Source organism: Cannabis sativa, chromosome 7 (genome assembly GCF_029168945.1).
Source record: "Cannabis sativa cultivar Pink pepper isolate KNU-18-1 chromosome 7, ASM2916894v1, whole genome shotgun sequence".
Classification (NCBI taxonomy): domain Eukaryota; kingdom Viridiplantae; phylum Streptophyta; class Magnoliopsida; order Rosales; family Cannabaceae; genus Cannabis; species Cannabis sativa.
The window spans coordinates 56,169,358-56,184,264 of NC_083607.1; the positions used below are offsets into that span (position 1 = coordinate 56,169,358).

General features: G+C 31.7%; 1 protein-coding gene and 1 non-coding gene across 2 annotated transcripts; one reads left to right on the top strand and one right to left on the bottom strand.

The window, feature by feature from the left end:
• Positions 1–7,375: 7,375 nt before the first annotated feature.
• LOC133039762 (uncharacterized) lies at positions 7,376–9,127 on the bottom strand. Its single transcript, XM_061118708.1, has one exon. The coding sequence runs from the start codon at positions 9,125–9,127 to the stop codon at positions 7,376–7,378; it is 1,752 nt and encodes a 583-aa protein (XP_060974691.1).
• A 292-nt stretch (positions 9,128–9,419) lies between these two features.
• LOC115698365 (small nucleolar RNA R71) lies at positions 9,420–9,526 on the top strand. Its single transcript, XR_004008117.1, has one exon. It is a non-coding gene; the product is annotated as a small nucleolar RNA R71 (small nucleolar RNA).
• The last annotated feature ends 5,381 nt before the right edge of the window (positions 9,527–14,907 follow it).

Consider the following 14,907-nt stretch of genomic DNA (forward strand, 5'->3'; position numbering starts at 1 on the left):
TCCATTTATCTCTGTTAAGCCAAGCTCGAAGGAAATCATCGTTTTACTTCTATGTCCTGATAGAAGTTATGGATTCCATATCTATGTTTAGCGCTCCCACTCAATTGCACTATCATGTTCCCAAAATGTACGTATCACCCTGACCAAAAAGTAGGCTTAACTAACAAATCAAAGAAGATGAATAGCACTCCTGAGATTGAACCTAAGCATGTCAGGATTAAGATCTTTTGATCTAAGATCAACTAGTGATATTAACTTAGAAAGATACAACGGTAAGATTATAATATCTTTACCAAGGTCAATATCGGTCCCAGTCCAATGTATACTCCATACATCCGAAACTAGCATACTTTGTCAATGTTCTGGAAAGAACATAACACTTATCCAAGGTTTAAGTACACTTCATCGTTGATTATCACATCAGTGTAAATCCAGTGCATTGATGAATCAGGGACTTTGTCTTTTGAAGCATATAATCACAATCACATTCCACTATGTTAACATCACTGTAACTGTGAATGACTATATGTTCTGGACTTAACAGATTTTGTATATATTAAACCATAAACATGAAAACTACATGTAAACATAAATGACTTCTAATCTTTCATTGATAACAAATCAGATTAGATTGAAATGGGTTTTATTTAAGGCATTAAATCCCAACAGTATACCCATACCTTCCTGCTAAAATCATTTATAATGCTCATGAAATAGTGTGCTCCTCCCATGGTTGGAATTCTTGATGGTCCCCAAAGGTCTGAATGTACATAGGCAAGTTTCTCTGTGGTTGTGTTCTCCTTTACTGAAATTTACCTTGGAAGCCTTCCCAAGCACACATCATCACAAAATTCTAGCCTTTCTTATAGTTTCTCCTTGAACAACCCTTGCCTGTTTAATTCTTCCAGTCCCCTTTAGCTCACATGTCCAAGTCTAAGATGTTAAAGTCTACTTTGGCTTGTTGTAGGGTTATGTACAGCAAGTGGTGCACTCTCAATGACTGTTTTACCATCTTAAAAATAAAGGCCATTTTTTTTTTGACCTTTGATTAGATCTTAAGATCCATGAACAATTCTCATAACTCCACCTTCAATCTTGACTGAGTAACCAGACTTGTCAAACATTCCAATAGACAGTAGGTTTCTTTTAAGTTGAGGGACATACCTGACTTGTTGCAAGGTTTGAAGTTTTCCATCATGAGTTTTAATCATTACTACACCAATTCCTTGAATTGCACATGCCTATTTATTGCCTAGAAGCATTGTTCCATTATGCTCTTCTGAGAAAGAGCTGAGTAGTTCCCTGTTTGGTGTCATGTGAAATGAGTAGCCTGAGTCAAGCACCCATCCTCCACCTGAGTTAGAACTTGATGCCACCAGGACATCAACTGTCTCACATCCATCTGTAAGATCAGCTTCCCCATGATTCCTGGTTCTTGATTGATGATTGTCTCTCTTGAATTTTTCTTTCAAAGCCAGACATTTATCTCTGAAATGTCCCTCCTTTTTTACAGTAGAAGCATTGTTTCCCAGTGTTACCTCTTGAATTTGATCCCCCAATTGGACCTTTTGCACATGTTCTAGATTGGTTAGCCTTGTGATGATTTTAATTTCCCTTGTAGTTCTTGGGAAATTTTCTTTTGACAATCAACAGTCCCTCCCCATTGCTATCCCCACCCTCATCACCTTTCTATTGAATTTCTTTGGAGCTGAGTGGTGCCTTCACTTTAGTCATGGTGAGAGTGTCCTTACCATACAAGATGGTATCAACAAAATATTCATACATTTTGGGAAGAGAACTAAGGAGTATTGTGGCCTGATCTTCATCATCTATTTTGACACCAAGATTATTAAAATCCAAGATAATCTTATTGAAATCATTAAGATGCTTCCTCAACTCTCTGCTTTCATATATCTTAAGAGTATATATCTCTTCTTCAGGTACAGTTTGTTAGCTAGTGTGTTGTCCTCAAAAGTGAGTGTTTTAATATTTATACTCGCAAGTGCACGAATCGTTTCGGAATATAATGTTCATGTAAGTGCAAGGTCGAACCCATGGGAGTTGACTAACATCAAAAGAAAATATTTCAAACAAAATAAGAATATTCTAACCTAGCTCCAAATATTTGATAGGATTTTGGTTTTGCAAAATAAAATAAAAGACAAGTAACTAAAATACTTAAGATTAAAGATGAGTGAGTATGAAAATGATTTTCAAATAAGATGAGTAAAATAAGATTATTAAGATATTAGAATCCACAAAATGCAAGTTCAATAATATTTATAAGTATATTGATTCCCAAGTTTTAGATATAGTTGAAATAAATCTCACCATATTTTCCAAAATATATTTTTCATTTAAGTACAAGTTATTTTCAAAAAGGTAGGATTTTTCTTCACTTATAAAATGTATAATTTCTAAGCATTAAATGTGTTACAATTTAATGAAACTACACAAAATCAAAGAAACTATGTTTAGGCAAAATATAACACTTATATTCTAAGAATTAGATGTAAACAATTTAATGAAAGACATTTAATCAAAGAGTATTATATTTTTGCATAATGAAGAACTAAGTAGAAATATGCTTTAACAATCAAAAATACATGATATTGAAGATGAAAAAGACATATTTTTGATAGAAAAATCCATGAACTTTATATCACAAATGGGAAATCAACATACAAACATAAACACTATCTAGTTACATTTTGCTTCATCATTATCTTAATAATCTTGAAAAAAGATTAGAAGCTCATAACTAGATAAAAATTACAAAAGATAAACATACTTGACATGCTCTTCAAAGTGTAAAAATGGTAGAAAGAAAATGGTAAAAATGAAGAGTGTGGAATGGAGAAGTGTTTTGGGTTGAAGAGGTGTTTAGGAGGGTGAAGAGATGTTTTTTGAAATGGTCTTCCAACACCATATTTATAGGCAAAATTAGAGAATTAAATTAATCAAAATAAAATAAATAAAATGATTAATTTAATTAGTGTTGGGAAGAGAATGGATAAATAGAGTATGTGTAAGAGTATTGGAAAAAATAAATATTTGTTTGGATGGAAAAAATAGTGAAAAGGATAGGGTAAAAATAAATTAGGAAGGTTTATTTAGGTGAAATAAATTGGGAAGAGTAAATGAATATTTAGGTGTAAGTTGTGGGAGAAATATATGGATTTTGTTGCTTTTATGTGTATGAGAAAATAGGAATAAAGCAATTAATTTTACTGTCTTATTTTTTTCTCTTTGTTCTCAGCAGGTACACGTGGCGAGGGCTGGTTGGAGCTGAAGCTGACGGAATTCCAACTGGCGTGCGCTGGTTTGCTGCTGGGGCTGACTGGGTGCATGCGTGGCGGAAGGAGAGGGCTGCACCTGCTCGTGGGCCCCGCGTGGAAGAAAAGCAGCAGGAGGATCTGACGCCCACTTGCGCCTGTCTGGAGTGTGCTACACGCACGCTTCTGGACCTTCGGATCAGGACGTGGACGGCTGCGATGGGAAGCTGACTTTGACCGCAAGTGGGCCTTGCATAAGGCTGATGAGATTTCTTTTTTAAAAATTGCACTTTTAGCTCCATTTCTTCAATATTTCTTCAATTTAATCCCAATCTTTTTCTTCTAAACACACCTAAAAATACATAAAATTAATTAGAAACTAAAATAAAATTAAAAATAAATACCACATAACATATTATAATAAAATAATTATAAAAACACACAAAAACATATAAAATTACAATAAAGCTAATAAATTCAAAAATAATTAAAAACTTAAGAACTAAACCAATTTTTAGTAAAAAAAATGTGAAAAATAACTCTAATTTCTAGAGTTATCACAACCCCAAACTTAAAATTTTGCTAGTCCTCAAGCAAAAGAAAAATTAAAAACACACATTTTTTTCTTTTTTTATTTTGGTGATATCAAAAATGTCCTCAAAAATTGCACATTGAAAATAGCTTATATAAAATATGAATAAAAATTAAGCTCATGTAATTAATTCAATAGTCAATCTTGCTTTGAAAATATAATTTAAGTTATAAATCTAAAATCTATTCATCAAATTATTATGTGAATTTTGGAAAAATTATTGTAACAAAATATTTATTTCACATAACAAGATAAATAATTTTTTTTTCAAAATTTGATTTTTTAGCAAAATTGACCCAAGAATTAAAAATAAAGCTTAAAAGAGATTCATATTTGTATAAACTAAAATCAAACTCAATCAAGGGTATTATCATAGGAAAAAGGGGATATCACCAAAGGGGTTTTTTTTTTTTTAAGGCATAAATATATATATAGAAAATAAATATATTTTTTTTGGTTTTTTTTTTTTTACTAGAAAAATTATAATAAACATTTTGTTTTTTTTTTTTAAATTATATAATATAACTACTTTAGCATCCAAACAACAATTTTTTAAAAGTGAAAAATAATACTCTACCATTTCTAAGCACATGAAAGAAATAACCATAGGAACTCACCACCCCAAACTTAATTTATGCATTGTCCTCAATGTATCAATATACAAATATAAATTGAAAGTGAAAGAGTTGAGAGTTTAGAATGGTCATACCTCATCTTGGAGCATGTCAAGAGCAACAAAATGATAACAAAAATCAAAACAAAAAGGTTAATCTAAAACATAAAGAAAAACACATATTACCAAGAATTGATGAGAGCAATTAAGGATCATGGTAAATTGGATCCTCAAGGAGGATTTCATCCACTTCCACATTTTTCAATTCTAAAAATGGTTTCAATTTTTGTCCATTAACTTTGAATACATTACCATTATTAGGATTTTCAATTTCAATGGCTCCATGTGGAAAAACAGTGCGGATAATGTATGGACCTACCCACCTAGAGTGTAACTTTCCCGGAAAGAGATGCAAACGAGAATTGTATAAAAGGACTTTTTGACCGGGAGAAAAATCTTTTCTCAAAATATTTTTGTCATGGTAAAATTTCATTCGGTCCTTATACTTTTTCGAATAGTCATATGCATCATGCCTAAGCTCTTCTAACTCATTCAATTGAAGCTTTCTTTTCTCACCCGCTTTGTCTAAGGAAAAATTTAGTTGCTTAATAGCCCAATAGGCTCTATGTTCTAACTCAACGGGTAAGTGGCATGCCTTCCCATAAACAAGTCTATAGGGAGACATTCCAATGGGCGTTTTGTATGCAGTACGATATGCCCATAATGCATCAATGAGTCTTAGGGACCAATCTTTCCTAGTGGGGTTGACAGTTTTCTCTAAGATGTGCTTAATCTCCCTATTTGATATTTCAACTTGGCCACTAGTTTGTGGGTGATAAGGTGTAGTGACTTTATGTGTAATGTCATATTGTTTCATTAAATGTTCAAAAGGCCTATTACAAAAGTGTGTACCATTATCACTAATGATAGCACGTGGTGAGCCAAATCGTGAGAAAATATTTTCTTTCAAAAACTTAAGCACAACTTTGTGGTCATTAGTGTGACATGCAATAGCTTCTACCCATTTAGACACATAATCAACACCAACAAGAATGTATAAATTACCAAAAGAATTAGGAAATGGACCCATAAAATCAATGCCCCAAACATCAAATATTTCAACAATAAGAATAGGATTTAAAGGCATCATATTTCTTCTAGTTACACTTCCTAATTTTTGACAACGTTCACAAGATTTGCAATATCTATAAGTGTCATGAAAAATAGTAGGCCAATAAAATCCACTGTAAAATTTTCAAAGCAGTTTTCTTACCACTAAAATGTCCACCACATGCATGATCATGACAAAAAGATATGATTTTAGGTTGATCACAGTTTGGAATGCATCTTCTTATTATTTGATCAGGGCAATATTTAAACAAATAAGGATCATCCCACATGAAATTTTTCACTTCAGCATAAAATTTAGATTTATCTTGTTTAGACCAATGAGAAGGAATTTCACCAGTGACCAAATAATTGACAATATCAGCATACCAAGGAAAAGAAGATACATGCATGAGTTGTTCATCAGGAAAAGTTTCAATGATAGTGGTGGAATCATGATTAGTTTCAACAACAATTCTAGACAAATGATCAGCTACAACATTTTCAGAACCTTTTTTATCACGTATCTCTAAATCAAATTCTTGTAAAAGCAAGATCCAACGAATTAAACGAGATTTAGCATCTTTTTTCGACAAGAGATATTTCAATGCAGCATGATCAGAATAGACAATTATTTTAGATCCTAACAAATAAGACCTAAACTTCTCTAATGCAAACACAACAGCAAGCAATTCTTTTTCAGTTGTAGTGTAATTCAATTGAGCTTCATTTAAAGTTTTGCTAGCATAGTATATTACATGAGGTAACTTGTTAACTCTTTGTCCTAAAACAGCACCAATTGCATAATCAGAAGCATCACACATTATTTCAAAAGGAACATTCCAATCAGGAGGGCGAATAATGGGTGCACTAGTCAAAAGGGATTTCAATTTTTCAAAGGCAACATGGCATTCATTATCAAAGACAAAAGCATTTTCTTTTCCAAGTAAATGACATAAAGGGCGTGAAATTTTGCTAAAGTCTTCTATGAATCTTCTATAAAAATCGGCATGTCCTAAGAATGATCTAATTTCTTTTACTGTCTTAGGTGGAGGAAGTTTTGAAATAAGATCTACTTTTGCTTTATCAACTTCTATTCCTTGAGATGAAATCACATGACCTAAGACAATACCCTTTTTAACCATGAAATGACATTTTTCCCAATTAAGAACTAAATTCATTTCTTTGCAACGAATTAAAACAAGAGAAAGATGGTGCAAACAATCATCAAAAGAATTTCCAAACACAGAAAAATCATCCATAAACACTTCAAGATTTCTTTCAACCATATCAGAAAATATTGCAATCATACATCTTTGAAATGTTGCAGGAGCATTACAAAGACCAAAAGGCATGCGACGATATGCAAAGGTTCCAAAAGGGCAAGTAAAAGTAGTCTTTTCTTGATCTTCGGGGGCAATGGGGATTTGGTTATATCCCGAATACCCATCAAGAAAGCAATAATAAGCATGGCCAGCTAATCGTTCAAGCATTTGGTCAATGAAGGGTAATGGGAAGTGGTCTTTCCTAGTGACACTATTCAACTTTCTATAGTCTATACACACTCTCCACCCAGTTTGGACTCTAGTAGGGATTAACTCATTTTGTTCATTTTTAACAACGGTGATCCCGGACTTTTTGGAACAACTTGAACGGGACTAACCCATGGAGTCGAAATAGGGTAAATGATCCCTACATCTAGCATTTTAATTACATCATCTCTTATTACCTCTTTCATGTTTGGATTTAATCTTCTTTGACTTTCTCGGGAGGGCTTAGCATTTTCTTCTAAATGAATTCTATGCATGCACACAAATTTGGGCTAATTCCCTTAATGTCTCCCATGGTCCAACCTATGGCCTTTTTATGTTTTCTAAGGATATCTAACAACTTTGTTTCTTGTTTTTCATCTAAATCAGATGCAATGATAACGGGATAAGTGTTAGACTCTCCTAGAAATGCATATTTCAAAGTGTCGGGCAAAGGTTTAAGATCTAACTTTGGTGGTTCAGGAGTTGACTCAACATGCTCTAATGGAATACATGGTTCAATTTTGGCTTTCCATTTTTCAGTATCCATTAGTGGGGTAGACTCAAGCAAAGAATTGACATCATGAATAAAATCATCAACATTTAAGCACATTCCAAACATTTTTGCATAAGTTTCAAAAGATTCATTCATGTCCATTTCAAACATATTTTCCGTGTTAATCATGTTTACTTCATGTATTTCCTCACACTCAACAGACTTAGCAACATTAAAAACATTCAATTCAACAGTCATGTTTCCAAAAGATAATTTCAATACACCATTACGACAGTTGATAATTGCATTAGATGTAGCTAAAAATGGTCTACCTAAAATGATGGGTATTTGAGCATGAGCATTTTCAACAGGTTGAGTATCAAGAACAATGAAATCAACAGGAAAATAGAACTTATCCACTTTAATTAAAACATCTTCTATAATACCTCTAGGAATTTTCACAGAACGATCAGCTAATTGAAGTGTTATAGAAGTTGGTTTTAATTCTCCTAGACCAAGTTGCTTATAAACAGAATAAGGCAATAAATTCACACTAGCTCCTAAATCAAGTAAAGCTTTGTTAATAAAATGATCACCAATGATGCATGAAATTGTTGGACAACCAGGATCTTTATATTTCACAAGGCTTTTGTATTGAATTATGGAACTAACTTGTTCAGTTAAAAATGCCTTTTTTGGAACATTAGTGTTTCTTTTAACAGTGCAAAGGTCTTTCAGGAATTTGGAGTAGGCAGGAATTTGTTTAATGGCATCTAAGAAGGGGATGTTGATAATTACTTGTTTGAACACTTCTAAGATGTCACTATATTGGTTGCCTTTCTTGATTGGGAGTAATCTTTGTGGAAAAGGAGCTTTTGGAATGGAAGGAAGAATTTGATCATTATCTTTTGACAAGTCATTTGTGTTGGAACTTTGAGGTTGGCTTTGGTCTTTTTCAACTTGAGGTGTGTAATCGGGTTTGACAATTTGTTTTCCGGACCTAAGAGTTGAAATAGACTTAGCTTCTTCTTTATGACTTGGAATTCCTACTTCATATTGGCCTTTAGGATTTGGGACAGGTTGGCTAGGAAATCTTCCTTTTTCTCTCTCAGTTACAGCATTGGCAAGTTGACCCAATTGTGTCTCAAGTTTGGCAATGGATTGAGACTGATTTTGCATGATTTGTTGGGTGGATTGCATGAATTGTTGTAAAGTGTCTTCTAAGGAAGGCTTTCTTTGTGGGGGGTAAGGTTGACTTGGTTGGGCATGATTCGGATTTGGCATGTTGAATTGGTTTCCTTGGTTCATTTGTGGTTGGTTTTGTCTCCATGAAAAATTGGGATGGTTTCTCCAATTAGGATTGTATGTGTTTGAAAATGGGCTATCATTTGGTTTACCATATGAATGTAATGCATTAGCCTCTTCAGAAAATGTTTCAAGAAAAGGAGGACATGATTGATCATTATGACAAGTACTAGCACAAACATCTTTTTTAGATTGAACATGAGAATTCATAGTTTGACTTATGACTAAGGCTTCTACTTTTCTTGCTAATTTTTCAAAAGATGTTCTCAAATCAGTTTCTTCTTTAATTTCATATTTTCCTCCTCTTTTAGGTGAATTATTTGCTCTAGACCTAGGCTCAGAATAATTCCATTATTGTGAATTAACAGACAATTCTTCAAGAGCTTCCCAAGCCTCTTGCCCTTGTAATTTCAAAAATTTTCCGGTATGCATAGATTGAATCATTTGTCGGTTTGAAGGGGTTAAACCATCATAAAAATATTTTACAAGTCTCCATTTTTCAAAACCATGGTGGGGGCATTTTAATAATAAATCTTTAAATCTTTCCCAACATTCATAAAATTCTTCGTTATCTTTTTGATAAAATTCGGAGATTTCTCTTCTTAAATTATCAGTTTTGGACATGGGGAAAAATTTGGCAAGAAATTTATTAAAAAGTTGTTCCCAAGTGGTTATGGTTCCGGTTGGAAATGAGTTTAACCAAGCTTTGGCTCTATCTTTTAAAGAAAAAGGAAACAACCTAAGCTTAACCGATTCATCCGAAAAATTTTGAAAACGAAAAGTTGAGCAAATATCTAAGAAATCTTTTACATGCATGTAAGGGTCTTCTCTTTCTAAACCATAAAAAGAAGGCAACAATTGAATGATTGATGGTTTAAGTTCAAAATGAGTGGCATTAGTAGTAGGCAAAACAATTCATGATGGAGCATTAGATGAAATAGGTGAAAAATATTCAAGTAGTGTTTTTTCTTGCGCAATATTAGGTTCTTGTTCCATTATGCTTAATTTTTCAAAAACACTTTCAATTTCACCTAAAGTTACTACTCTTTTTACCAAACGATTTTTAGAATCACGTTGCCAATGATGCATGCAAAGTCACAAATTTCACAAAGAAACACAAATAACACACTATAATCTCAAGAAGACAAATTTCTGATGTGGAAGATCAGTTATAAACCGCAACCACAGAGCATACTTATAACACAAAGAGATTATGATTTTTTTGTAAATTTTTAATTTTTCAATTTTTTTTTTTTTTTGGTTTGACTTGTTCCCAGGCCTATTTGATTCCACTTACTCACGACTTAATAACAACTCCCCGGGGTTAATTATTAAGTGTGGATGGGAACTTTGCCAAATTTCCTTTAAGCAAAAATTGCTTATGTTGAAAGAACAAGCTTTGTTTTTAATTTTTTTTTCAAGTATTTTCTTAAGCAAAGTAAATAAAATTACAACTAAATAAATACAATAATAATGATAGATAGTTATATTAAAGTTAGGAGGCACAAAATGCCATCAACTAACTATAATAATAATAGTAGTAGTAATAATAATAATAAGATTTTAGGAGGCACAAGATGCCATCAACTAAAATGATAAACAAAAATAAAAGCTAGGAGGCACTAATGCCATCACTAGAGAAGGGATAATAGGAGGCAAAAATGCACTCAACTATCAAGTATGTAGGAGGCACAAAATGCACTCAACTACTAAAGAAAAGAAAAGAAAAAAAAAAGGTTAGGAGGCAAAAATGCACTCAACTAACAAGTATATATGTAGGAGGCACAAAATGCCATCAACTACCAATAAATATATATCTATATAGTATACTATATAATATATAATATATAACAATATATATGTATAAATATGTATAACTTTCTCTTTTTTTTTCGATTTTTTTTCAACTTTTTTTTTTTTATGAAAATGAGAAAAGAAAAAAAAAAATAACTAGTAGAAGAATATTACTTACCTTGTAGAAAGATCGTTTCTTTCTAGCAACTCCCCGGCAACGGCGCCAAAAACTTGTTGTCCTCAAAAGTGAGTGTTTTAATATTTATACTCGCAAGTGCACGAATCGTTTCGGAATATAATGTTCATGTAAGTGCAAGGTCGAACCCATGGGAGTTGACTAACATCAAAAGAAAATATTTCAAACAAAATAAGAATATTCTAACCTAGCTCCAAATATTTGATAGGATTTTGGTTTTGCAAAATAAAATAAAAGACAAGTAACTAAAATACTTAAGATTAAAGATGAGTGAGTATGAAAATGATTTTCAAATAAGATGAGTAAAATAAGATTATTAAGATATTAGAATCCACAAAATGCAAGTTCAATAATATTTATAAGTATATTGATTCCCAAGTTTTAGATATAGTTGAAATAAATCTCACCATATTTTCCAAAATATATTTTTCATTTAAGTACAAGTTATTTTCAAAAAGGTAGGATTTTTCTTCACTTATAAAATGTATAATTTCTAAGCATTAAATGTGTTACAATTTAATGAAACTACACAAAATCAAAGAAACTATGTTTAGGCAAAATATAACACTTATATTCTAAGAATTAGATGTAAACAATTTAATGAAAGACATTTAATCAAAGAGTATTATATTTTTGCATAATGAAGAACTAAGTAGAAATATGCTTTAACAATCAAAAATACATGATATTGAAGATGAAAAAGACATATTTTTGATAGAAAAATCCATGAACTTTATATCACAAATGGGAAATCAACATACAAACATAAACACTATCTAGTTACATTTTGCTTCATCATTATCTTAATAATCTTGAAAAAAGATTAGAAGCTCATAACTAGATAAAAATTACAAAAGATAAACATACTTGACATGCTCTTCAAAGTATAAAAATGGTAGAAAGAAAATGGTAAAAATGAAGAGTGTGGAATGGAGAAGTGTTTTGGGTTGAAGAGGTGTTTAGGAGGGTGAAGAGATGTTTTTTGAAATGGTCTTCCAACACCATATTTATAGGCAAAATTAGAGAATTAAATTAATCAAAATAAAATAAATAAAATGATTAATTTAATTAGTGTTGGGAAGAGAATGGATAAATAGAGTATGTGTAAGAGTATTGGAAAAAATAAATATTTGTTTGGATGGAAAAAATAGTGAAAAGGATAGGGTAAAAATAAATTAGGAAGGTTTATTTAGGTGAAATAAATTGGGAAGAGTAAATGAATATTTAGGTGTAAGTTGTGGGAGAAATATATGGATTTTGTTGCTTTTATGTGTATGAGAAAATAGGAATAAAGCAATTAATTTAACTGTCTTATTTTTTTCTCTTTGTTCTCAGCAGGTACACGTGGCGAGGGCTGGTTGGAGCTGAAGCTGACGGAATTCCAACTGGCGTGCGCTGGTTTCTTCTTGGGGGCGGCCCAGGTGCATGCGTGGCGGAAGGAGAGGGCTGCACCTGCTCGTGGGCCCCGCGTGGAAGAAAAGCAGCAGGAGGATCTGACGCCCACTTGCGCCTGTCTGGAGTGTGCTACACGCACGCTTCTGGACCTTCGGATCAGGACGTGGACGGCTGCGATGGGAAGCTAACTTTGACCGCAAGTGGGCCTTGCATAAGGCTGATGAGATTTCTTTTTTAAAAATTGCACTTTTAGCTCCATTTCTTCAATTTAATCCCAATCTTTTTCTTCTAAACACACCTAAAAATACATAAAATTAATTAGAAACTAAAATAAAATTAAAAATAAATACCACATAACATATTATAATAAAATAATTATAAAAACACACAAAAACATATAAAATTACAATAAAGCTAATAAATTCAAAAATAATTAAAAACTTACTAAATTAATTAAAAACTTAAGAACTAAACCAATTTTTAGTAAAAAAAATGTGAAAAATAACTCTAATTTCTAGAGTTATCATAGTGATTTCTTCATGTAAATTGAAGAAATCGTGTTCCATAGCCCAAGTGCCTTTTCTTCATCAAACACTTCTCTAAGTACCTCATCTCCAAGACTAAAGGAATGGCACTATATGCCTTTAGTTCGATTTCCAACTTCTTCTTCTTGTCTTCAATCAGTTTCATAGCCTCTTTATCAAGAGCTTCATGAATTCCCTGATGCACAAGGAATGCTTTCATCTTAATCCTCCATAAATTGAAATTATTTGTTCCATTAAACTTGTCCATCTCGAATCTTGCAACAGCCATTTAGTTTCAACAGTTTCTTGATGTTTGAAGATCAATCTTGAAGGTTTGAATGAGAATCTTGAAACCTTGCTCTGATATCATTTGTGGTGAAAAACTCACCCTTAATTCACATTGTTAATCATCTAGCAGTAACAAGATTGATCCCAAAAACAAAACCAGCAAAGACAAGAAACCATAAACCAGAAAATGAAGTTGAACAAGAACTAGAAGATGAATTTAAAATGAACACATGAAAGAAAACAAAACTTACAACCCTTTTATTCATTCATGATCATCACTTTACATGGAGGATAGCTTGAATCCAAATGTACATTTTGCAAGAGAAAAATAGAGTAAGAACATTTACAATTAACCTCGCTTAAGTCCCCTCAATCAAATACATGAGGGTGACTTTAACATCCCTCTAAACTCTCTCAAAACTTTGAGTTCTCTCTATGCCTATTGTCTGAAACAATGTACAACGGAATCAAAAACCTTACTCGATTAAAGGAGAGTGGCTGCCTTTTATGTTGGATGCTAAAGCTGGTTTTGACTGGTTTCAGCTCCAACTATTTTAACTTACAGTTTTGCCAACTAGGATTAGGGAGCAGCTGATGTGGCGGGGAGTTTGTTTTTGTTGGTAACCAAACATTAGTATTTTATTGATATTGTTGGTAACTAGACATTGAAAAAGGTGAAAAAAAGGAGATAAAGTTCTACTTAGGGGTGTTCATCCAATTCAATTCGCACTATTTTGCTCATAGTGTATCTGATCCGCACTAAGTGCGGATTTCATATGTTTGGATCCAATCCAATCCGCACAATAGTTCAAATCCAATCCAATCCAATCCGCAAAAGTGCGGATTGGATCAGTTATTTTGGATTGATTACTTTTAATATGAAAAAAAATATTTTTTTTCACATAACTAGCTAGCAAAGAAATAAAATAAATAATTATTATTTTATATCTTTATCAACAAATTAAAACAAATAAAATAATAAATTCAAAGGAAGAAAAAATTATTTGTATAAAGAAATTTGGGTAAATACTATTTTGGATCCTGTGTTTTGCAAAAATTACCAATTAGATCCTCTGTTTTGTTAAATGACAAAATGAACTATGTATTTTCTAAAATTGTACAAATAGGACCCTGAACTGATTTTTTGTTAAAATAAAACTTAATAATAATCTGATCTAGAGATGTTATGACAAAACTGATTACATTTTCTGTATCTGTTTGTGTTAAAAATTGTCTTAAAGTTGGATATATTAAAAAATAAAATTGTTGAAAATTGAGCTCAGATTCCTATTTTTACCATTTTGGAAAATATAGGATCTATTTTGTCATTTAACAAAACAAATAGTACAATTGGTAACTTTTGCAAAACACAGGGTCTAAAATGGTATTTACCCAAAAAAAAAATTAATTTAATTTTAAATTATATATAGAAAAAAATTATATATAACAATGTAATATACATTTTATCTATTAAGTTTTAAAATATAATTATACTATATGTATTAGATTTTTAAATTACTATTTTCTTTACATTAAAATATTATTGGTATTTATAATTTTTTTTATAAATATGTGTAGATTGGATTGGATCAATTATTTTTACATGTCAATCAACATTCACTTTGTGAATTGAATAGGATCGTCCAGATTGGATTAGATCGACTATTTTATGACCACCCCTAAACTTATTGGATTTGTATCTAACTTTTATGTTTATTACCTTCAAAATTGTTTAATTAATTGAGTCGTTTGGAAAATGAATAGAGGTTGGATTGGAAGCACTAGAAACAATA